The 25259-nt window shown below is 40.4% G+C and overlaps 1 protein-coding gene across 25 annotated transcripts in view; it reads left to right on the forward strand.

Annotated features, from left to right (window-relative positions):
• CHEK2 (checkpoint kinase 2) overlaps positions 1–25259 on the forward strand; it is a 47488-nt gene that overhangs the window by 7585 nt on the left and 14644 nt on the right. For 18 of the 25 annotated variants that reach the window (XM_019814836.3, XM_045042365.1, XM_045042368.1 and 15 more), the window contains 5 exons: positions 12617–12741; positions 12859–13006; positions 16126–16216; positions 20811–20919; positions 23817–23870. In XM_019814836.3, the coding sequence (XP_019670395.3) occupies positions 12617–12741; positions 12859–13006; positions 16126–16216; positions 20811–20919; positions 23817–23870 (527 nt within the window). Of the gene's footprint in view, positions 1–8350; positions 8491–12616; positions 12742–12858; positions 13007–16125; positions 16217–20810; positions 20920–23816; positions 23871–25259 lie in introns of those variants that run through there. The other 7 variants (XM_019814839.3, XM_045042370.1, XM_045042363.1 and 4 more) reach the window with 5 other exon arrangements.

Genomic DNA, 25259 nt, shown 5'->3' on the forward strand with positions numbered 1-25259 from the left:
GCCCCGCGTCAGGCTCTGGGCTGATGGCTCGGAGCCTGGAGCCTGTTTCCGATTCTGTGTCTCCCTCTCTCTCTGCCCCTCCCCCGTTCATGCTCTCTCTCTGTCCCAAAAATAAATAAACGTTAAAATTCTCTGGTTATCACTACTTCTTGTCCTTTTTTTTTTTTTTAACAATTATTTACTCATTTTGAGAGAGAAAGAGCTTGTGTGTGCAAGTGGGTGATGGGCAGAGAGAGAGGGAGAGAGAGAGAGAATCTCAAGTGGGTTTTGTAGTGTCAGCTCACAGCTGACACGGGACTCAATCTCATGAACCATGAGATCATGACCTGAGCTGAAATTAAGAGTCAAATTCTTGGGGCGCCTGGGTGGCGCAGTCGGTTAAGCGTCCGACTTCAGCCAGGTCACGATCTCGCTGTCCGTGAGTTCGAGCCCCGCGTCAGGCTCTGGGCTGATGGCTCAGAGCCTGGAGCCTGTTTCCGATTCTGTGTCTCCCTCTCTCTGGCCCTCCCCTGTTCATGCTCTGTCTCTCTCTGTGTCAAAAATAAATAAAAAAAGTTGAAAAAAAAATTTAAAAAAAGAGTCGAATTCTTAACCTACTGAGCCATCCATGTGCCCACTACTTTTTGTCCTTATAATTGCTGTGTCTTGGTGAGGAAGTCCTTGGATTGATTTTGTTGGGGGCTCTTTGTGCCTTCTTCATCTGGGTGACTGTTTCCTTCCCCAGATTAGGGAAGTTTTCAGCTGTTAATTTTTCAAATAAATTTTCTCTCTCTTTTTCTCCCTTTTCTCTTGTCCTTCTGGGATCCCTACAATGTGAATGTTATTACACTTGACGGTCTTGCTGAGTTCCCTAAGTCTTCTTTCATTTATAATTATTATTTTTCTCTCTCCTGTGCAGCTTGATTGCTTTCCATTACACTGTCCTCCAAGTCGTTGATCCATTTTTTTTTTTTGCTTCCTCTAGTCTGCTATTTATTCCCTCTAAGTGTATTTTTAATTTCAGTTATTGAGTTCTTTATCTCTGATTGGATCTTTTCTATATTTTCCATATCTTTGTTAAGGTTCTCATGAGGTCCTCTACTCTTTGATCATTATTTTTATTATTATTATTTTAAGTTTATTAATTTTGAGAGAGTGTGCAAGCGGGGGAAGGACAGAGAGAGAGGAAGAGAGAGAATCCTAAGCAGGCTCCATGCTGTCAGCACAGAGCCCCGTGTGGGGCGCAGACTCATGAACTGTGAGATCTTGACCTGAGCTGAAATCAAGAGTCAGAGGCTTAATTGACTGAGCCACCCGAGTGCCCCAATCATTACTTTAAATTCTCTATCAAGTATATTACTTATGTTTGTTGCAATTAGCCTCTTCTGCTGTGATTTTGTCCTGTTCTTTCATTTGTAAAGTATTCATCTGTCTCCTCATTTTGTTCGACTCACTGTGTATGTTTCTATGTATTAGGAAAGTCAGCTACATCTTCTGCTCTTGAAAGTAATGGCTTTAGGAAGAAGAGGTCATGTAGTGCTCTGCAATGCAGTGTTCCTTGTTCACAGAACCTGAAGCTTCGGGGTGTCTCATATGTGTGTTTCCTGTACCCTACTGTTGCGGTTGAGGTAATTTTTCCTTCATTCCAGTCATCTGTGATGGCTGTCTTTGCCTGTTGTGGGCAGGGACTGGTCCCTGTGTTGTTAGTGGGACAATTTGAGGCCGCCTAGGGATCCAGTTGAGTCAGACCAGGCGTTTGCCAGAAATGAGGTAGCATCAGGCTGCAGGTCACTTTCCATGTGTTGTCCCCTGAGAATCTTTCATTGGTGGGTGGGGCCTGTAGTCAGACCAGATGTTTGCTCCCAGCCCACTGCTGAGGCCCTAGTTGGACTGGTGTGTGTGGTTATTATCTTTCCCTCCCCCTAGTGCAGGAGTCACTTTGGAGTGGCGCTGGCCCTTGTCAGGACTACTTGCACACTGCCAGGCTTGTGGCACCACTTTGAACGGGTTCCGGCCTAGGGCCTATTAGAGGGTGGCAGGTCTGCAGGGGGACATGGGTGCATGGTGTAAGCAAAGTGTGTGTAGGTCTGCTGTGGGAGGGGACCTAGAGCCTGGGCCTGGCTGGAGCAGGCGTGTCCACAGAAGAACTTGGGGCAATGTGGTGCTGTTAATAACCTAGGTACCAAGGGTTGGTGCTACACAGGTTCCTGTAGCTGTAGGTGTTTTTGTGTGTAGGCCAAGGAGTGGGGGAGGGAAATGGTGCCTAGCAGCTCCTCTGTTCCTGGAGAGAAGTCTCCCAAATATTCCTGCTTCTCCAGTATTTGTTCTGAGACTAGTAAAAGTCCTTCCTGTGTAACCCAGGTACTTTTCACATTGCTACTTCTATGCTGTATCTCTGCCATGGTCTTTGTTGTGCTGTTTCCTTAAGGGCAAGGACTCCGTTTCCTCTCACCCTCCCAGGGAGACTGCTGATTTTTTAAAGTTCCAGGTGCTAATCGCTGCTGATTGTAAGAACTCAAAGCAGTGTGTTATAGGGATTCCTCTTCCTCATGCATGCTCCCCAGTGTGAGGGTCTGTTTCTTTCCTTTCTTTGTGCTACGGTGTCCCTACCTCATGGACAGTCCTGCAAGTTTGTTTGACTCCCTTCTGCATCTCTGTCCTTCCTACTCTCATCGGTATGACTTCTTTTCTAACATTTAGTTGCGGAGGGTCTGTTCTGCCAATCTTTGGGCTGCTTTCTGAGTTATTTACACTAATGTGGGTTATCTAGTTGTGTCTGACATGAGGTGAGCTTAGGGGACTCCCACTTCAACAGCTTCCCACGGAAGACTCTATGATTAATATTTTAAGGAACCACTAAACTGTTTTCCACAGCAGCTGCACCATTCTATATTCCCACCAGCGGTGTATGAAGGTTCCAACTTCTCTACATTTTGCCCCAACTTACTATGTGTCTTTTTAACTATAGTCATTCTAGTGTGAAATGATCTCATTGGGCTTTTTAAATTTTATTTTTGTTTCTAAATGTTTATCTATTTATTTATTTTAGTTTAGCTTTTTTTTTTTAAACTTGTTTTATTTATTTATTTTTTAATTTACATCCAAATTAGTTAGCATATAGTGCAACAATGATTTCAGGAGTAGATTCCTTAGTGCCCCTTACCCATTTAGCCCATCCCCTCTGCCACAACCCCTCCCGTAACCCTCAGTTTGTTCTCCATATTTATGAGGCTCTTCTGTTTTGTCCCCCTCCCTGTTTTTATATTATTTTTGTTTCCCTCCCTTATGTTCATGTTTTGTTTCTTAAAGTCCTCATATGAGTGAAGTCATATGATTTTTGTCTTTCTGTGACTAATTTCACTTAGCATAATACCCTCCGGTTCCATCCACATAGTTGCAGATGGCAAGATTTCATTCTTTTTGATTGCTGAGTAATACTCCATTGTATATATATATATACCACACTTTCTTTATCCATTCATCTATCTTTTGGGCTCTTTCCATACTTTGGCTATTGTTGATAGTGCTGCTATAAACATGGGGGTGCACGTGTCCCTTCGAAATGGCACACCTGTATCCCTTGGATAAATGCCTAGTAGTGCAATTGCTGGGTCATAGGGTAGTTCTGTTTTTAGTTTTTTGAGGAACCTCTATACTGTTTTCCAGACTGACTGCACCAGCTTGCATTCCCAATGTTTGTTTATTTTTGAGAGAGAGAGAGAGAGGGAGAGAGAGTGTGTGTGTGCGCATGAGCGGGTGAGGGGCAGAGAGAGAGGGAGACAGAGGATCTGAAGTGGGCTCTGCACTGCCATCACAGAGCCTAGTGCGGGGCTTGAACTCATGAACTGTGATCATGACCTGAGCTGAAGTCAGGTACTTAACTGACTGAGCTACCCAGGCACCCCTCATTGTGGTTTTGATTTGCATTTTCCTGATGACTAATGATAATTGAACATTTTCTAGGTATTTGTTGGTTATTTCATATAGTCTTTGGAGAAATTTCTATTCAGAGCCTTTGTTAATTTTTAATTGGATTTTTAATCTTTTTATAGCTGATTTTTTAAAAAAAATTTTTTAACGTTTATTTATTTTTTAATTTTTTTTTCTTAAACGTTTATTTTTTAAACAGAGAGAGATCATGAACAGGGGAGGGTCAGAGAAAGAGGGAGACACAAAATCCGAAACAGGCTCCAGGCTCTGAGCTGTGAGCACAGAGCCCGACGCGGGGCTTGAACTCACAGACCGCGAGATCATGACCTGAGCCGAAGTCGGATGCCCAACCGACTGAGCCACCCAGGCGCCCTGACGTTTATTTATTATTGAGAGACAGACACAGAGCGTGAGCACGGGAAGAAGGGTAGAGAGAGGAGGAGACACAGAATCCAAAACAGGCTCCAGTCTCTGAGCTGTCAGCACAGAGCCTGACGCAGGGCTTGAACTCACAAACTGTGAGATCATGACCTGAACCAAAGTCGGTCACCCAACCAACTGAGCCACCCAGGCGCCCCTTTTTATAGCTGATTTGTAAGTGTTCTTTATATGTTCTAGATATAAATCCCTTATCAGATATATGTTTTGCAAATATTACTTCCATTCTTTGGGTTTCTTTTTTGTTATCTTTTTTTAAAAGTTTGTTTATTTATTTTGAGAGAGAGGGAGAGAGAAAACTTCAAGCAGACTCAGCACTGTCAATGCGGAGCCTTACATGGGGCTTGAACTCACGAACTGAAATCATGACCTGAAACCAAGACCCGGGTGCTCAACTGACTGAGCCTCCCAGGTGCCCTTCTTTTTCGCTTTCTTGATGATGTTCTTTGATACACTAATTTCAAACTTGAATTGTGGCCAATTTCTCTCTTTTGTCACTTGTGCTTTTAGTGTCATTATTAAGAAAGCATTGCTTAACCCAAGATTACAAGGCTTCATTACTATTCTTTCTTCTTTGAGTTTTATAATTATGGTTCCTACTACAGTTAGCCTTTGATTTTGTGTGAGTTGATTTTTGTATATGGTGTGAGGTAAGGGTTCTAACTATTGTTTTGAATGTGGATATCTACTTGTCCTAGTACCATTTCTTGAACAGACTATTCTTTTCCCAGTGAACTGTTTTGGCACTCTTTTTCAAAGTTAATTGACTATAAATGTGGTTTATTTTTGGTCCTTCATTTCTTCCCTATTCATCTGTATGTCTGTCCTTATGCTAGTACCATAACATCTTAATGATGGTAGCTTTGGAGTAAGTTTTGAAATTGCAAAACATTGGTAACTCTTTCAACTTTGTACTTCATTTTCAAGATTATTTTGGATAGTCTGTGTCTTCATATTAACATAAGAATTTTAGTTTCAGATTGCTAATTTCTGCAAAGAAGGCAGCTGGGATTTTGGCAGGGATTGTGTATGTCAGTAGTATGGGCATTTTGCTATCTTTCCAATAGTATGACTGATTTATTTATTTATTTATTTATTTATTTATTTATTTAAAACTTTTTTTTTAATGTTTATTTTTGAGAGAGAGACAGAGTGCAAGCGAGAGAGGCAGAGAGAGAGGGAGACACAGAATCTGAAGCAGGATCCAGGCTCTGAGCTGTCAGCACAGAGTCCAACGTGGGGCTCAAGCTCATGAATCTCGAGATCATGACCTGAGGCAAAGTCAATTCTTAACCGACTGAGCCACCTGGGTACCCCATCCATGAACATTTACAAAAGTCTTTCAAATTCTTTCTCAGCAATATTTTATAGTTTTTATAGTATTAGATTTGTACTTCTTTTGTTAAATTTATTCCTAAGTATTTTATTCTTTTTATGCTATCATAAATGTACTTATTAGTATTTTTAAATATACATATGTTTTTTAACTCTACATCCAACATGGAGTTTGAACTCATGATCCCAAATCTAAAGAGTCACATGCTGTACCAACTAAGCCAGTTAGGCACCCCAAAAGGAATTATTTTTAAACTTCATTTTAGGTTAGTTAGTTCATTGCTCGTGAACAAGTGGGGTTTTTGGGTTTTTTTTTTTTTTTTTTTGTATATTAATCTTGTATTCTGTAATGTTGCTGAATTTGTTAATTAGATCCAATAGTTTTTAGTGGGTTCTTTAGTATTTTCTACATAAGATTATGTTATCTGTGAATAGAGATACATTTGCTCCTTCCCTCCCTCCCTCCCTCCTTCCTTCCTTCCTTCCTTCCTTCCTTCCTTCCTTCCTTCCTTCCTTCCTTCCTTCCTTCCTTTCAGTGCCCTGGTTTGAATCTCTAGTACAATGAATAAAAAGTAGGGGCACCCGGATAGCTCAGTTGGCTAAGCGTCTGACCCTTGATTTTAGCTCATGTCATGATCTCATGGTTCATGGGATTGAGCCCCGTGTTGGGCTCTGTGCTGACAGTGTAGATCCTGCTTGGGATTCTCTCCCTCTCTCTCTCTGTCTTTCCCCAAGCTGTGTTTCAAAAATAAATAAATAGACATTTAAAAAAACATTGTAAGAGCAGATATTCTTGTCTTATTTTGATGTTAAGGGGGAAGCTTTCACTATGTGGTCAGCCATAGGCGGTTCAATAAGTGCTTTTTCTCAGGGTGAAGAAGTTCCCTGCTATTCCTCATTTATTTTTATCGTTGTCACTATTGTTTTGAATCATGAAGGATATTGGGTTTTGTCAAAGCCTTTTCTGTCTACTGAGATGGTCTTGTGGTTTTGTTGTGTATTGTATTGTGATTGCATGTTACATTAATTATTTTTCAGATACTAACCCAACCATGTTTTCCTGGGCTAATTCTGACTTGGTCATATCTAATCCCTTTTACATGTTGCTGGATTTGGTTTGCTGAGGCCTGTTGGTCTGTTGCTGTCTTCTGATGTCTTTGCTTTTGGCATAAGGGTATTAGTAGCCTCAGAATGAGTTGAGAAGTTTCCTTCCTCCTGTATTTCTTGGAAGAGTTTGGGAATTGGTATTAGTTCTTTAAATGTTTGGTAGAATTTAAAATGAAGCTATCTTTTAGACTGCTTGGTTCAGTCGGTGGAGCATGTTACACTTGATCTTAGGATTGTGGGTTTGAGCCCCACATTGGGTATAGAGATTACTTAAAAATAAAATATTAAAAATAAAACCCAGCTTTTGACTTCATTATTATTTTTTAAAATTTATTTATTTATTTTGACAGAGACAGAGATAGCATGAGTGGGGGAGGGGCAGAGAGAGAAGGAGAGAGAATCCCAGGCAGGCTCCACACTGTCCACACAGAGCCCAATGCTGGGCTTGGGCTTGAACCATGAACTGTGAGATCAGGACCTGAGCCAAAATCAAGAGTCAGACGCTCAACCAACTGAGCCACTTAGGCGCGCCTCCCCTGCCCTCCCCCCAACTTCTTTTCTTTTCTTTTTTTTTTTTAATTAAAGTTTATTTATTTTGAGAGAATGTGAGTGGGGAGAGGGGCAGAGAGAGAGAGGGAGAGAATCCAAGCAGGCTCTGCTTGGCGTTGAGCCCAACACAGGGCTCAATCTTCTGACTGTGAGATCATGACCTGAGCTGAAACCAAGAATTGGATGCTCAACTGACTGAGCCACCCAGGAGCCGCAGTTCCATTGATTTTCTTAATTATCTTTGTATTTTCTATTTATTTCTGCTCTGAATTTTTTTTTTTTTTTTTTTTTTTTGAGAGAGGAAGAGTACGCAAATGGGGAAAGGGCACATGGGGAAGTGGCAGAGGGAGAGAATCTTAAGCAGGTTCCAAGCTCAGCATAGAGCCTCTTGCAGGGCTCAGTCTTATGACTGTGAGATCATGACCTGAGCTGAAATGAGTTAGATGCTTAACCTACTGAGCCACCCAGGCGCCCCTCTGCTCTGATTTTTATTTTTTTCCCTCTGCTTGTTTTAGATTTTGCTTGCTTCTCTTTTTCAACGTCTTAAGGAATGTTAGGTTATTGACATAAAATCTTTATTTTGTAACTTAGACATTAACAACTGTAAATTTCCCTAAGAAATGTTTAAGCTGCATCCCATAAGTTTTGGTATGTTGTTTTCTCATTTCATTCATTTCAAAGTATTTCTTAATTTTCCTTAATGATTTTTTTTCTTTGTCCCTTTGGTTTTTTTAGTTAATTCTGCTTAAATGGGAATTTGCTAAATTTCTTTGTGTTTTTGAGCTCTAATTTCATTACGTTGTTATTAGAGAACATACTTTGTGTGATTTCTGTTCTTTTATGTTCATGGAGTAGGTTTCTCGCTCTAGCTTATGTTCTATCTTGGAGAATATTTTTCATAAGCCTTTGAGAAGAATGTACGCTTTCTTTGGGTGAAGTGTTGGGACTATTTTATTTAAATTTCAAAATAATCTAATGAGAGACTATTTTTATTCTTACCTCCATTTTACAGAAGAGCAAACGGAGGCTCTAAGCCTCACTTGATTGATTAACTTGTCTACAGTCATATAGCCCAGAGTTGGTAGAGGCAGGATTTGATCCTACAACTTTTCAACTTTAAACCTATGTCCTTAACCTGCCATTGAGAAAGAAGTAAGTATGCTGTAAGAAACGTGATGAAAGGGCGCCTGGGTGGCGCAGTCGGTTAAGCATCTGACTTCAGCCAGGTCACGATCTCGTGGTCCGTGAGTTCGAGCCCCGCGTCGGGCTCTGGGCTGATGGCTCAGAGCCTGGAGCCTGTTTCCGATTCTGTGTCTCCCTCTCTCTCTCTGCCCCTCCCCCGTTCATGCTCTGTCTCTCTCTGTCCCAAAAATAAATAAAAAAACGTTGAAAAAAAAAATTAAAAAAAAAGAAACGTGATGAAAGTTAGCAACCAAAGGGGAGTGTGGAGCCCAAGGGAGGCTTGTTCCTGTTTGAAATGAGCATGAGAGAAACTGGTAGAGGAAGAGATTAAAAATGCTTGAGTAGGAAGAAAATAAGGGTGAGAGTGTAGCTTAAGGGCTGAAGCTGGGAAAGAGTGAGGGTGCCGTAGTCAGAAAGACATGGGTTCAGGTCCTAGCTCTGTCACCATCTAGCTGTGTGACCTCAGGCAAGTGAGGCTACCTCTCTGAGCCTCACCATCCTCATCTGTAAAATGGGGCGGCGGGGGGGGGGGGATGTTAAAGCAAAGGTGAAGATGATAGGCCAAAGGTCAGAGCTGAATGGGGATCAAAGGGAGAGATGGGTTAACTTATCCCAGATGATTTTAATTTTTTTGTCTGTGATATAGGATCCTTTGAGAGGGAGGACAGTGAATTCGAACTTCAGAGAGGTCTAGAATCCCTAAAAGAAAATTGCTTACCTAAATTTTCTTTTTCTTTCTTTCATTCTTTTTTTTTTTTTAACTTACGTAATTTTCAGTTCACTTGCCAAAACCAGTGTATCTGTTGCTCTCCCTACACACCTTCTCACCTGCACCCCTTCCCTACTGGGAAGATGGACCCATCCTTCCCTGGATTCATACCTCTCATTGTCTTTCTGAGAACTTCTGGTCCCCTTGCCTCCTCCCTTGTTCTCCCTGCCCTCCTCCACGCTTCTGCCTGGGGGCTCTCCTGATCAGCAAAGGTCAGAACAGACCCTTTTGTAGGGGCCCACTTCTTACAGTCTCTGTCCACCATCCTTGGACTGTTAGTGTCCTGATGAATTCTCCATGCCCTTCCTTGTCCCAGCTGGTGCAGAAGTTCTGCATTTCTAGTAGAAATACCATGGTTCATTTATTCCTTCCCCTATTAACAGATACTTAGGTTGCTTCCAGTTTTTGTTCCTGTAAGCAAGACTCCTTGAACATCCTTGTGGTTGTCTCCTTGGTCAATTGGCAGATGTGTCTGTGGGGTAGAGACTGAGTTGAATTGCTGGGTCTTTGAGTCGGCATGGCTTTACTTTGTAATGGATGATGCCGTATTGCTACGTGCCTGTATATTCTTATTTTCCTTTTATTTTTAGATTAATTATAATTCATAACACATTGCTTGCAACTGGCGTTTAATACTCAGCATTGTATCTTAGATATCCTTATCTCAGAATGTAAAGATTCTCATTCCTTTTTATAGATGTAAGTTTTTTTGAAGTTATCCCTTACTAATGGAGATTTAAGATGTTTGTAATCTTTTGCTGTAAGAATAATGCTATAGTGAATAACTTTTTAGTTTTGTCCTTATATCCTTTCATAATACATATGCCTCTATCCATAGGATAAATTCCTAGAAGTGGGATTTCTGGGCCAGTTATGTGTGTCTATGTAATTTTTAAAAATTGTTGTGTGGGGTGCCTGGGTGGCTCGGTAGGGTAAGTGTCCGAGTCTTGATTTCAGCTCAGGTTATGATCTCACGGTTCGTAAGTATGTGTGCTCTCTCTCTCTCTCAAAATAAATAAACCTAAAAAATAAAAACCTCACAGTGAAATGCACATGACATAAAATTAACCACTTTATGTTCTTTAATTTTTTTTCTGAGTCTCTTTATTTAATTAATCTCTGCACCCAGTGTGGGGCTCAAACTCATGATCCTACAATCAAGAATTGCATGCTCTTCTGACTGAGCCAGCCAGGGGCCCCAGATTAACCATTTTAAAGTGAACAGTTCAGTGCCATCACAACCTTTGTCTAGTTCTGAAACACTTCTGTTACTCCAAAATAAAACCCTGCACCTGTTAAGCAGTCACTTCCCTTTTGTCTCTCCTCCTGCCCCTGGCAACCAGTAATCTGTATTTCATTTCTATGGATTAAAGTATTCTGGATATTTCATATAAATGTAATCATACAACTCATGGTTTTTTTGTGTCTGGCTTCTTCTAATGCTTTCAAGGTTTATACATGTCGTGGCATGTATGGGTTGTAGCATTTATTTTTTATGGCTGAATAATATTCCATGATAGGGGCACCTGGTTAACTCAGTCAGAGCATGAGACTCTTGATCTCAGGGTCATGAGTTCAAGCTCCACATCAGGTGTGGAGCCTACTTAAAAAAAAATGCATATATATATCTACATATATATATATTCCATTATATATAAGTACCACAATTGTTTAAAAACATTTTTTTTAATGTTTAATTTCTTTTGAGAGACAGAGACAGAGAGACAGAGGAGTGAGTAGGGGAGGGGCAGAGAGAGACACATACACACACACAATCCCAAGCAGGCTCCAAGCTGTTAGTGCAGAGCCTGACGCAGGGCCCGAACTCATGACCCGTGAGATCATGACCTGAGCCAAAATCAAGAGTCGGACACTTAACCAGTTGAGCTACCCAGGCACCCTGAAATATGAAATTGTAATGTACTAAATTAAAATTAAAATTTAAAATTTTTTTTAAATGTGTACATGTTTATGCATTTTTTAAATTTCATTTTTTAAAAATATTTTATTTTTAAGTAGTCTCTACACCTAACGTGGTGCTCGAACTCACAATCCCAAGATCAAAAGTTGCATGCTCTATGGGGTGCCTGGGTGGTTTAGTCGGTTAAGCATCCAACTTCAGCTCAGGTCATGATCTCATGGTTCATGAGTTTGAGCCTCTTGTCGGGCTCTGTGCTGACAGCTTGGAGCTTGGATCCTGCTTTGGATTCTGTGTCTCCCTCTCTCTCTGTCCCTACTCTGCTTGCGCTCCGTCTCTTGCTCTCTCAAAAAGTAAACATTAAAAAAGGAAAAAAAAAAGAGTTGTGTGTTCTACCAGGTTCCCCTGGTTTTTAAATTAAAAAAATTTTTTTTTTTACCTCGGCCATTTTTTCGTATTTTTGAGCCATTTGTATTTCTGTCTCTTGTAAATTGTCTCTTCATATCCTTTACCCATTTTTTACTGGATTGTTTATCTGTTTTTATTTGTAGGAACTTGACATATATTAGGGAAATTAGTACTTTGTGATATGAGGTGCTAACATTTTGCCTGGTCTGTCTTTATCAACATTTACTTGCCTACTATATTCATTGTCCTTGGTGCTGGAACTAAAACACAGGAGACCCAAGGCAAACTCCTGGAGTTTGTTCTAAAAGGGGTGTGTGGGGAGACAATATATAAATAATCAAGATAACTTCCAATTATGGTCCATACTTAGAGGGAGACAAAATGGGATGTCATGATAATGGATGACGAGGTAGGGGTCTGCTAATACAGAAAGCTGAGTGGAAGATGACAGTTTGAGTCTAGACACAAAGCAAGATGACTATGCAAGTAGCTGTGTTTGAACAGAGAATGCAAAGGCCACAAGGTGGGGGCTGAACCCGACATGGGGCGATGGAAGCCACCAGAGGGACTAAGTAGAGTGATCAAGGGGAGCGGTGCGAGGTGAGGCAGGGAGGGAAGCAGGGGCTGGATCCTGAGCATCTAGCCTGCCATGGGGAGGAGTGCACATTTCATAGTAAGTACGATGGGAAGCCTCAGGAGGGTCATGAGTAGGAAGTTATTTGATTTTAAGTGTTTTTTGAAATCATTAATAATTGCTTGAGAACTTTTAATGACGGCTTGTTATTTCATAGGTATGTATAAGTCACGATTTATTGAACTCATTGGAAAATTGTTCTTTTCCTCCTCCCTCATTTTTATTCCTGTATCGTTTTGATAAAGGTATCTGTAAGCTTGATTGCTTTCTTAGGTTATTTTCCTCTGATTACATTTTGCAAGCAGTTTTTAAAGGTGTTTGATGCATGAAATTCGACAGCACTCCGGTGTATACTTTTGTGTTACAGAGTGTGTTAATGACAGCTACTGGTTTGGGAGAGATAGGAGCTGCGAATACTGCTTTGATGAGCCACTGCTGAAAAGAACGGATAAATACCGGACTTACAGCAAGAAACACTTTCGGATTTTCAGAGTAGGTGACAGAAATCCATGTTTGGGAAAATCGGTAATCTAGTCCTTCACCGTGAGATATCTTAGCACTGTCACTCCCCACTGTTAAAACTTTGAAATAAAATGTTCTCTATTTTAGGAAATGGGTCCCAAAAACTCTTACATCGCATACATAGAAGATCACAGTGGGAATGGAACCTTTGTAAATAGAGAGCTTGTAGGGAAAGGAAGACGCCTTCCTTTGAGTAACAATTCTGAAATTGCACTTTCAGTGTGGAGTAATAAAGGTAACATTACTATCTTCTGGTTACTGAATCTTTTTTTCCTCTCCTGTAAAGGGAAGATCGACATTATGCCCTTTGCCGAGTATGGTTTAGTTACGTAAAGTAAGACGGTTAGTATTCAGGATTCAACTCAGTCCTGGGTGCATCCTTAAATTAGGAAAGATGTCTATCAAGATTGAATTTCTAAAGTTTAACTGCTGTGATAAGTTTTATTTAAGGCTGTATGCTGTCAATGGGATGATATTGCTTAAGATGTTTCATTGTTCATTGATTGATCCAGTTTGTACCGCATCAGTCTTAGATGTCAGTGAGTTGTTGTTTTAGACCATTAATTCTTCTCCCTCCCTCTTTCCTTCTTCCCTTCCTTTCTCATTCTTCCCTTTCGTTCCTTCCATTCATTAATTGCACATATATTTATTGAAGTTTGTTTATATGCCAGGCATTAGGTTTTTCCTGTAAGAATCTCAGTTTAAACCTTCTTCCTTCTTGGGGCACCTGGGTGGCTCAGTCAGTTGAGTGTCAACTTTTCATTTTGTCTCAGATCATTGTCTCACAGTTCATGAGATTGAGCCCCATGAGATTCTCTCTCTCCCTTTCTCTCTGCCCCTCCCCTTTGTGCACACATGTGCCCTCTTTCTCTCAAAATAAATAAATAAACATTAAAAAAAACCCCAAACTGTCTATTTTCTTAGTTACCACTTGGTGATTGTCTGAAAGTTTTGATGTTTATTGTCATCATCAGGCAGCATTTTATAAGCAGCCGTTCCTAAAACTACTAATATCACATCTAAAATGAACAGCTGTCATTCAGCACAGAAGGAATTAAAGCAACCTAAAGAGTTACATGTAATCTCACAGTGATTTTAAATCCTTGGACAAAAGGAATACTTTTGTTTCTTTGATTAAAAACAAACAAACCCGCAGAATTTCACAAAACTATCTGAGGGTTGAATGAATGGGAAGGGAGTGTGTGTGGGTAATAACTTAAAAATAATAGATCTCCACGGGGTGCCTGGGTGGCTCAGTGGTTAAATGTCCTACTTTGACTCGGGTCATGATCTCCTGGTTTGTGCGTTCAAGCCACACTCTGGGATCTGTGCTGACAGTGTGGAGAGCCTGCTTGGGATTCTCTCTCCCTCTCTCTCTGCCCCTCCCCCACTCGTGTGTGTGTGCTCTCTCCCTCTCTCAAAATAAATAAACTTAAAAAAAAACTAGATGCTCACAAACGCTGCCCCACAGATCCTGGTCTAGTAGGTCCAGGGATTTAAAAAATCTTGCTTGGGGCGCCTGGGTGGCTCAGTCGGTTAAGCGTCCGACTTCGGCTCAGGTCACGATCTCACTGTCCATGAGTTCGAGCCCCGTGTCGGGCTCTGTGCTGACTGCTCGGAGCCTGGAGCCTGTTTCGGATTCTGTGTCTCCCTCTCTCTCTGCCCCTCCCCCGTTCATGCTCTGTCTCTCTCTGTCCCAAAAATAAATAAATGTTAAAAAAAAAAAAAATTAAAAAATCTTGCTTAGGTGATTCTTAGGCAGTCAGTCTTCAGCCTGGCATCTGGGAACGATGGCCACCCCGGGCATCCTAAAATGCATTTTATGACAGTTTTCCCTATTTATGACTATTTTGTTTTCAATCTGATAATTATAGTCAGGGCAGCTGCATAGGGTTTTGCTGTTTGAGAGCACCTGGTGCAGGTGACATCTGAATGCTGAAATTTGGCCTGTCTTACTTGACCAGCTGTGTGCCACCTTTTCGTAGTTGGTCCATCTACGGGGCAACTGTTCTGTTCTGAACAGATGTGTTATATGGGCTAAAGGTGGCCTTAATTGAAATAGATCAGACTGGCACTCTGCAGATGGCATTCAGTTTATTGACATTTTATTAGGCATTTGTTATTTGTACTTTAACGTCAAAATCTAGATTGCTTTGAAAAAGGTGCACTGCCTGGCCATACTGAGCCTATAATTCCATAACTGGAGGATTTGCCAGTGCTCAGTAGAGCCTTCCTGGTTTAGATGGACGGCATGTTTTCCCCGTTCAAGTCCTCATTGCTCCACGTTGTCCCACCCTCAACCCAGCCTTCCCTGTGTACATGACCTTGGCTTGTATGGACAACTGAATTTGTAGCTCTTGAAGTAGACCTTGACATCTGTGAGATGTAGCCCTCCAGAGCCCCTCAAATTCCCAGATTCTCAGATGCCACTGGAACATCTAGGTTCATAAATATCCATGAACACAGAGAAACTGTTGGTTTGCTGGAAGGTTTCCTTCACTATGCAAGTGTCTGTCTTGTGCAGACCAGCCTGGAATGAAGCACACTCAGGTGGCTCAGATTTGTGCCAGAGACTAGAACTCTTGGTTACTCCAGGGAGGTCAAAACCTGTTGCCTGAAATCTGAGAAACTCAAGGGTCTTAACACATTTTACTGTTTCAAGATATTGCAGGCAGTTGCAAATTTACTATTGATTTTGTAGAATTGAAATGTCGATAATTGATTGCAGCCTTGGTTCACGTGGATGGTTAAATTTTTAAATGAGTGGGGTTATTTTTTTTCTTTTTCTGGAATACAACCCAAATAATGGAGAAAAAGGGGATTTGGGGGGAAATGCTATTTATTTAACTTTACAAGCAGGTTCAAGATGGTTTGCACTATAAAATGCCAGACATGTAAAGGTCTATGAATGACAAAGAGAAATAATACTAGTGTGATGACCTATGGTCTAATTTTTTTGGGATGTTTATATGTCTAGAACATTTTTTTCTATGCTCGAACTGATTGCTTTTTGGTTCTGGGTTTATGCTAATCTGCATGGGTGTTTTATATTAGTTGCAGTTGACTAATATTCTGAGACTGAGGAATAAGATTAGCATATATGTGTGGATTTCCTGCACTAACATGAGATGATGTTGTGTATTTCTATTGAAGAATGAGATTTGACTGTCATTGTCCATGGGTTTCTCTGGGTTTCATAACAGGGGTTAAACTGGCTAACCAATTCCTTTAGGGTTAGGTGTTAAATGTAATTGAAAACAGTTGTCTTATATTCCATATGTTTACTAAATTTTAGGACCATTTTATCTTTATCGAATGAATTAATGAGACCTATTTCTGCCCTTTCCCCCTTAGTTTTTGTATTTTTTGACCTGACTGTAGATGATCAGTCAGTTTATCCTAAGGAATTAAGAGAAGAATACATCATGTCAAAAACTCTCGGAAGGTAAATTGTTTTTTTGTTGTTACAGAAATTGCAGTTCATTTTTTTTCTAAACATTTGTCATTGATTAGGTTCTTGTTCCTGGTTTATAACATTTGTATTTGTAGGACACCTATTTGTGATAGGCATGTTATTCATTTACTTGACTATCATCAGTTGAAATGAAGAGTTTTCCTTATACATTTTATCTTTGATACCTCAATAAAGTGGCTTTAAAAAAGTTGGTATTCACAGGGGCGCCTGGCTTTTACTCAGAAGAGCGACTCTTAATCTCAGTTGGAAGAGCATGCGACTCTTGATCTCAGGGTTGTGAGTTCGAGCCCCATGTTGGGTGTAGAGGTTACTTAAAAATGAATAAATAATAACATTAAAAAAAAAGTTGTTACATACCATACAATTCACACATGGAAAGTGTACAATTTAGTGATTTTTAATTTTTTTAATGCTTATTATTTTTTATTAAAAATTTTCTTTTTAATGTTTATTTTTGAGAGAGAGAGACAGAACATGAGTGGGTGAGGGGCAGAGAGAGAGGGAGACACAGAATCCGAAGCAGGTTCCAGGCTCTGAGCTGTCTGCACAGAGCTCGACGTGGGGCTTGAATCCACGAACAGTGAGATCATGACCTGAGCCGAAGTTGGACGCTTAACTAACTGAGCATCCCAGGCACTCTTAACGATTTAGTGATTTTTAACATTCACAGAGTTGTGAAACATTTTCATTACCTTCTAAAAAGAAACATTTACTGCATTTCTGCCTTCTTCAGAATTTGTGACATCTTGGGAACTGAAATGAAACTGACCACTGAATATGGCAAAGTTCTCAAAATTTTTGGTTTCAGGACCCCTTACATTCTTAAAAATTACCGAGGGCACCCAAGAGCTTTTGTGGCTGATATCTGTTGATATTTGCTATATTAGAAATTCAAATGGAGACATTTATAATATTTGTTAATGCATTAAAGAACCCAATTTAGGTTAAGATAACTGTGTTTTAAAATTTTTAAATGTTTATTTTTTTGAGAGACAGGGAGAGAGAGACAGAGCACGAGTGGGGGAGGGGCAGAGAGCAGGAGACACAGAATCAGAAGCAGGCTGGCTGCAGGCTCTGAGCTGTCAGCACAGAGCCAGACGTGGGACTCGGATTCATGAACTGCGATATCATGACCTGAGCCAAAGTTGGATGCTTCACTGACTAAGCCACCCAGGTGCCCCCAAATAATGTTTTTAATGCAGAATAATTGTTTAAATAAAGATTAGTGAGAAGAGAGGCGCTGTTTCACATTTTTGCCTATCTCTTTGCTATCTGGCTTACTAGAAAATGGCTAGATCCTGATATTTGCGTCCTTGTTCAGTCTGTTGTCACATGCCACATAGCCTCTGGAAAACGCTGTATCCTCATGAGAGAATGAGGATGAAAAAGGCATATGATGTCTTAGTGTTACTCTGCAAATAGTTTGACTTTGTGGATACATTAAAAGCATCTTGGGGTTCCTTAGTGGTTGCCTAATCCTACTTTGAGAGCCACATCCTTAGGGACACTTTTACCACATTGTACCATGTTCTTCACTCTCCCACCCTTCCCCCTCTCCCAAAGGCCTTTCTCTTTATTGACATTTTTGGAAACATGAAAGTAGAAGTTAATAGAAGGAAATAATCACCCATATTCCTGCCACACAGAATCAAACACAGTGTACTCTTTGCAGCCATCTGTGGGAGATATTTTAGTTTATGGATATTAAATTCAGTAACTCACTGTATTTTCACAATTGCATTGGTGCTTGGAAGTTTATAGCCAAATTTGTGCGCACCCCTAAGAAATGCATGGGACTCTTATTTTTTCTAAGGGAGGATTCAACACAAATCTTCTATCAGGTGACAGAAACTTAACTCACCTGAGTCAGGTAAAAAAAGAAATTTATTGGCTCTTGTAAGCAGGAGATACATGGGCACAGCTGTTTTCAGGTATGACTGGACCAGGTGGCCTTTAGGGCTTTATGTCACTCTTTGAATTCTGATGCTCTATGTGGCTGTATATGTGGCTGGATTTAAGGGCTCCTCCAGTGTTGCCAGGGCACTGGCTCCATGTATTGATTTAGCTACTACTGGTTGTCTTCCTATAGATTTGTTTTCTCTGTGTGGCAGGAAGAATGGCTTCCAGAAGCCCCACATTCATTATCTTCTTCCTGGTAGAAACCACTGCAGAGAGAACTTTTCCCCAACATCAACATTTGATTCCAGGGGAAACGTTGATTGGCTCGATTTTGGTTACACGTCATCCCACAGTACTCTTACAGACTCTCCATTAGAGCTATATTGACTCAGGGAAGATTTCTCAGGCAAAAGGTGACTGTGATCAGAAGGGGAATTGGAAAGTGTTTTGAGCAGATTTTAAACAATAATAGTTAAACGGACCATTTTCTCACACCATATACAAAAATTAACTCAAAAGGAAAAAAACTGAATGTAAGAGATACAGCTATAAAACTGTAAAAAGAAAACAGAGGTAACTCTTCAGGACCTTAGGTTTGGCATTGGTTTCTTGGTTTCTTTTCTTTTCTTTCTTTCTTTTTTTTTTTTTTTAATGTTTATTCATTTTTGAGAAAGAGAGAGAGAGAAAGGGAGATACAGACACCGAAGCAGGCTCCAGGTTCTGGGCTGTCAGCACAGAGCCCGATGTGGAGCCCGAACTCACCAATCATGAGGTCATGACCTGAGTCGAAGTCGGACGCTTAACTGACTGAGCCACCCAGGTGCCCTGGCAGTAGTTTCTTAATTATGGCACCAGAAGCACAAGCAACAAAAGAAAGAAAAATAGATAATTTAGACTTCATCAAATTTAACAACTTTAGTGCATCAAGACACTATCAAGGGAGTGAAACACAACCCATGGAATGAGAGAAAATATTTGCAGATCATTTATCTGATAAGGATCTAGTATTCATCAAAAAGAACTCTTACAAGTCAACAACAAAAACAACCCACTTTACAAATGGGCAAAGGATTTAAATAGCCTTCTCCAAAGATCTACAAATGACCAATTTGTACAATGGACAAAGGATTTAAATAGACTTCTCCAAAGATCTACAAATGACCAAAAACCACATAAGAAGATACTCCGCATCATTTATCATGAGGGAAATGCAAATCAAAACCACAAGGGTTACTGCTTCACAGCCACTAGGATTACCATCATAAAGAAACAGAAAGTAGCAAGTGTTTGTGAGGATGTAGAGAAATGAGATCCCCTGTATACTACTTACTGGTGGGAATGTAAAATGATGTAGCCACGGTGGAAAATAGTTCCTTGGTTTCTCAACAAGTTAAGCATAGAATTACCCTGTGACCCGTGATTCCCCTTGTAGGTATATAATTCCCGTCTCCCAGTTGACAATAGGTGTTTAAGTAAAAATTTATGCATGAATGTTCACAGCATGTATCCAAAAAGTGGAAACAACCCAAATCTCCATCCACAAATAGGTAAACAAAATGTGATATATCCATACAATGGAATATTATTTAGCCACAAAAAGGAATGAAATATTGACCCATGCTACAGCATGGGCTAACCTTGAAAACATGAGTGAGAGAAGCCAGACACAAAGGGCCACATATTGTGTAATTTCATTGATACGAGATATTCAGAATAGGCAAATCTATTGAGAAAGCAGATTAGTGGTTCCCAGCAGCTGGGAGAAGGATAGAATGGGGGTGGAGTTTCCATTTGATCTCATGAAAAATTCTGGAGCTAGATGGGGGTGATGGTTACACAACATTGTGGATGTACTTAATGCCACTGAATTGTAGATTTTAAAATGATAACAGTGGTAATTTTTATGTATACATACAATACACAATAAAAAGGGTGTCTTGACAAACCTACCTTCCCACCCCAAACTCACAATAGTTATAGTCTGCTTGGGGCATGTAATGAATGATTGAGTAGCCACTACCTTGGGCTGACCCAGGCTTTGGAGAACAGAGTCTATTGGGTTACCTGTATCCTGGGTATTATTCCTCTTCCATTATAGTATCCCAATTAATTGCAAATCTTTAAGAGTTTGCTGCAATTAAGTTAATCGCATAATACTTTTGGTTGTTAGTTATTGTGATTTTATTTAGGGTGCAGTTTATGGCATCAACTATGGCACTTTGAATAAGAAAGAGCATATCAATGAAAATAATTCATTTACAGTTACAGTTATCTGCTGTAACTTGTGTCAGGCACTCATTTTTGTTTAGGACTTTGTTCTCAGTGATGTTTCTCTGCCTCTAGGATAAGTAATTTCTGTCTTATTTGTTCTTAGTGTCTTTCTGAGGATTTCACATTCTGGGGTGCCAATAATACTTAAGTCTGTATCACTCAGCTCAAAAAGTGGAATTTGGAGCTGACACAGTACAATTGGATGGTCCACATTCACTTATGCCCTTGACATTTTACATTGGTTAAGTTTCATTGTGTGGTTTGAAAACAGGGACAATGGAAGGGTTGTATGTGGACAGCGCTTAACTTCTAAACTGATCTGGGCTAAAGTTAAGCCCAGATCAGGAATGATGAACCATTCTGACAATTGATCATTTTATGTTTCTCTCCGTAGCGGTGCCTGTGGTGAGGTGAAGCTAGCTTTTGAGAGGAAAACATGTAAGAAAGTAGCCATAAAAATCATCAGCAAAAGGAAGTTTGCTGTTGGCTCTGAGAGAGAGGCAGTAAGTACCTGTGTTTGTGCATGCTCAGCTATTTATTTATTCATTTTTTAATGTTTATTTTTGAGATAGAAACAGAGCATGAGTTGGGATAGGGGCAGAGCAAGAGGGAGACACAGAATCTGAAGCAGGCTCCAGGCTCTGAGCTGTCAGCACAGAGCCCGACGCGGGGCTCGAACCCACCAACTATGAGATCATGATCTGAGCCGAAGTTGGACGCTTAACCGACTGAGCCACCTAGGCTCCCTGCTCAGCTGTTTTTAGCACTTCTTAACTTCCCCAAATAATTTTAGAGTGGTGAGTTTTTTCTTTTTTTTAAGTTTTTATTTATTTATTTTGAGAAAGAGGGAAAGTGAGCAGGGGAGGGGCAGAGAGAGAGGGAAAGAGAGAGAATCCCAAACAGACTTCGCACTATCTGTGCAGAGCCCAATGCTAGGCTCAGATGCACAAAACCGTGAGATCATGACATGAGCCAAAGTCAAATGCTTAACCGACTGAGCCACCTAGGTGCCCCTGGAGTGGTGATTTTCAGTGTTAGGAAGAATTCATTGTTCACATACATGAATTTGTATTAAACAGCATTGAAATATTTTGAGTATATTCAACTAACCTAGAAAGTTACTTATCCATAGTTTGGTTCCAGAAATATTTTGTTGTACATAATGTACCAGCAAGAAGTGCTCCCCCCCTCCCCCAAGTTGTTACAAGTTTTACAGTACATGAAAGGAAATTGGGGGGTGCCTGGGTGGCTCAGTTGTTTGAGTGTTCCTCTTGAATTCAGCTCATGATCTTACAGTTCGCGAGTTTGAGCCCCACGTGGGGCTCTGCACTGAGCACAGAACCTGCTTGGGATTCTCTCTTCCCTCTCTCTGCCCCTCCCCTGCTCATTCTCTTTCTCTCTTTCTTTCTCCCTCAAGCTCTCTCTCTCTCTCTCTCTCTCTCTCTCTCTCAAAAATAAATAAATAAACATTAAAAAAAAAAAAAAAAAAAGGAAATTGAGGGGAAAAAACAACCTGGCTATATATCCCGCCATTGTAACTCCACAGCTGTTTGCAGTTTTCTTTTTCCTTCTAGTCCTTGTTCATACAAATTTGCATTTTTAGATGGTTGAAGTCATACTGTATATACAGTTTTGTGTTCTACTTTTCCACATAAGCATTAATGCATAAACTTTCCCCTAATTGATGCTTTTTGATGATTGAGCCTCTATTTCATGAACTTTATTGTAATTTATTCACCCATTTCTCTGTTTGATCATTTAGGTAATTTCTAATCCTTTGCTCTTCCCAATAATGAAGGAGTGAATACCTTAGCATCTATAGATTTTTAAAAATCCTAATTATTTAACAGGCTCTATATAGTAGCCATTCATTTTATCGCATTCTGTAATATACATTTACTGTGTTGGTGAAATGGTCAAACGTATTGGTCTTTTAACACACGACCCAACAGAATAATGTAAAATGAGGTCTCTAATCACATTTTCCTTTGTGGCCAGCTGTTTCTGGCCATTATACTTTAATGTTCTTTAAAGATCAATCCCCCCCCCCCCCCACCTCTGCCCCCAAGACAATGCCATTTTCACATAGCAAGAGGAATTTCCTTTCTGTGTTCACTTTGTTACAGATCTTTTTCCCCTGTGATTCTGGATTTGTTTCCTGTTGGGGGTGTGTGGTGGGGAAGAAAATACCTACCATTCTTGAAGACTTGGAGCAAAATTTTACCTCTTAATTTCATCTTTCAAATCAGATTGGACTCTTTTAGACCTCTCTATCATCAGAGTATGTCCTGCCATGGTAATGAGTTTAACAGCTTACAGGAAGAGGCAGGCTTTTAAAATTAAACATCTGGGTTTCTTAGCCGAAGTCCATTTTACATAAATATGTAATTCTATATCCTCTTTGCTTTGGAGGGTGTAGCCCTTGAGGCTGAGTAACTCGATTCATCCTTTTGGAATTGGAACAGAGAGCAACTTCGGTCCCCTGATGCTTCCTCTCATTGGTGTCTCACTAAATATGTTAGCCTGCAGTAAATTGGAAACTGTGTCTGCTCTATTATTAGAAATGTGGCTTGACATTTTCCTTATGTAATTTAATTAAATACCTCTTGTCTGTGGTGTTTATTTGTTGTATCACTTTTATGAGTATAAACAATTGTACAGCCAGAGAGAGCTTACAACTAATATTACATTGTATGTTAGCTAACTGGAATTTCAATAAAAACTTAAAAAAAAGAGAGACAGAGACAGAGCTTGCCAGGTAAGCATGAGAACAGTGGAAACACACTTGTTTCTGGCTGTGAGAACTGGAGCAAGTGGCTTCCTTTCTCTGAGCCTCAGTTACTCCATCTGTGAACTGGGGATAATTCTAGAACCCAGTTCACTTTGGGATTTTGAGACTTATTAAGTACAATAATTCTTTTTTTTTTTAAATATTTTTTTAAGTTCACTTTTTTGTTTGTTTTTTTTTTGAGAGAGCACGAGAAGGGGAGGGGAGAGAGAAAGAGAGAGAGGGAGAGAGAGAAAATCCCAAGCAGGCTCTGCAGGGTCAGTGCAGAGCCTGATGTGAGGCTCAAACTCACAAACCATGAGATCATGACCTGAGCCAAAATCAAGAGTCTGATGCTTAACTGACTGAGCCACCCAGGCGCCCCCCAAGATGACTCTTAAATAAAGAGGTTGGCATAGGGTCTGGTTGTTTACTGAATGCTTACCATTTGCCAAGCACTTTGCAGAGTGATTTTTAGGGGAGTTATTTAATTGATTGACCTCTAATCCTTGATGAGTAGGCGCTAAGTGTGGAACTCAGACAGCTTTTACTCATCTAAGCTTTAACTAAGCATTTTCCAAGTGTTGACTATTATTATTATTAATAAACTTGAATGTTATTTTTTTATCAAAGGATCCGGCTCTCAATGTTGAAACAGAAATAGAAATTTTGAAAAAACTAAATCATGTAAGTATTGCTGTAAAATCTGACCCAGACTTACTTACATTCTTTCCTCTCAAAATATGGGAGTTGTATAAAGTATTTCAGTGTAATCAAGCTAGTATTAACTTGCATTCCTTAAATGTGTGTGTGTGTGTGTGTGTGTGTGTGTGTGTACGTGTATACATGTGTGGGTACACATGTATGGGTGTATGTGTTTAGCTATAATGTAGATGGGAAAAGCTTTGCTCTGAAATTTTGAGAGGACAATACTGTATAAAGATTTCATGATTAAATAACTGTGATATTTCCACTGAGTGAGTTTTTGACCAAAATGCATGGTAAATTTCCCTAATATTTTATCTCATATTGTTTATGGGAAGACAGTGCCTATTTGGTAAATTTGGCTTAATTATACCTGTTTTCAATACCTGTAAATACTTGTGGTACTGATTTCCATTTACCTCGGTGGGTGTGAATAGTTGCTGTCGTTTTTTGTGCCTTGTCTCACTAGAAAGTGAGTCTTTTTTTTTTTTTTTGAATGTTTATTTTTGAGAGAGAGAGAGAGAGGAGAGAGAGAGAGAGAGAGACAGAGCATGAACATAGTAGGGGCAGAGAGAGGGAGACACAGAATCCAAAGCAGGCTCCAGGCTCTGAGCTGTCAGCACAGAGCCGGATGCGGGGCTTGAAACCACGAACCATGAGATCATGACCTGAGCCAAAGTCAGACATTTAACTGACTGAGCCACCCAGGCGTGCACCATTGAGTCTGTCTTTTAAGAAGTGAGAAAAGAAGCAGGCTCTGTGCTGACAGCAGAGAGCCCAACGTGGGACTGAACCCATGAACCATGAGATCATGACCTAAGCTGAAGTTGGACACTCATTGACTAAGACACCCAGGTGCCCCCTGAATTAGCCTCCCCCCCACCCCAAGGGATCTGGAATCTCTTGTTAAAGAGAGGAGCCCTCTAATTTTCTGGGGTGGGGTTGCTTCAAACATACCCCTAAGATAACCAGAATCCTCAGAGAGTTTTTTCTGATGTCAGAGGATTCCCAAACATAACATTTATACAAATCCAATGTCCACTGCAGTCGAGAAGAATTGAGAACCCTCAAAAAAGATCTCTGGAGAGAATTTCTTGGCAATTTACAAGGGCATGTGGAAAGCTCTTGGAAATGAAACACAGGCTCATGAGTGCATTTGGGGGATAATGAGTAGAGCCTGGCGTTTGGAGCCAGGCATTGATTCAGTCTGTTGTTAAACACTTACTGTGCCAGCCTGCCTTCTAGGCCCGGGGGTGGTGAGCACAAATGGACTTGGCCATCCCTCCCCTCCTCTGGTTTCAGCCTAGTGGGGAGACAGACCAGGGTTCCCACTCCCATCTCTCTTACCTCCTGGCTCTGAGAAGGTCATTT

This window comes from Felis catus, chromosome D3, assembly GCF_018350175.1.
Source record: "Felis catus isolate Fca126 chromosome D3, F.catus_Fca126_mat1.0, whole genome shotgun sequence".
Taxonomy (NCBI): Eukaryota; Metazoa; Chordata; class Mammalia; order Carnivora; family Felidae; genus Felis; species Felis catus.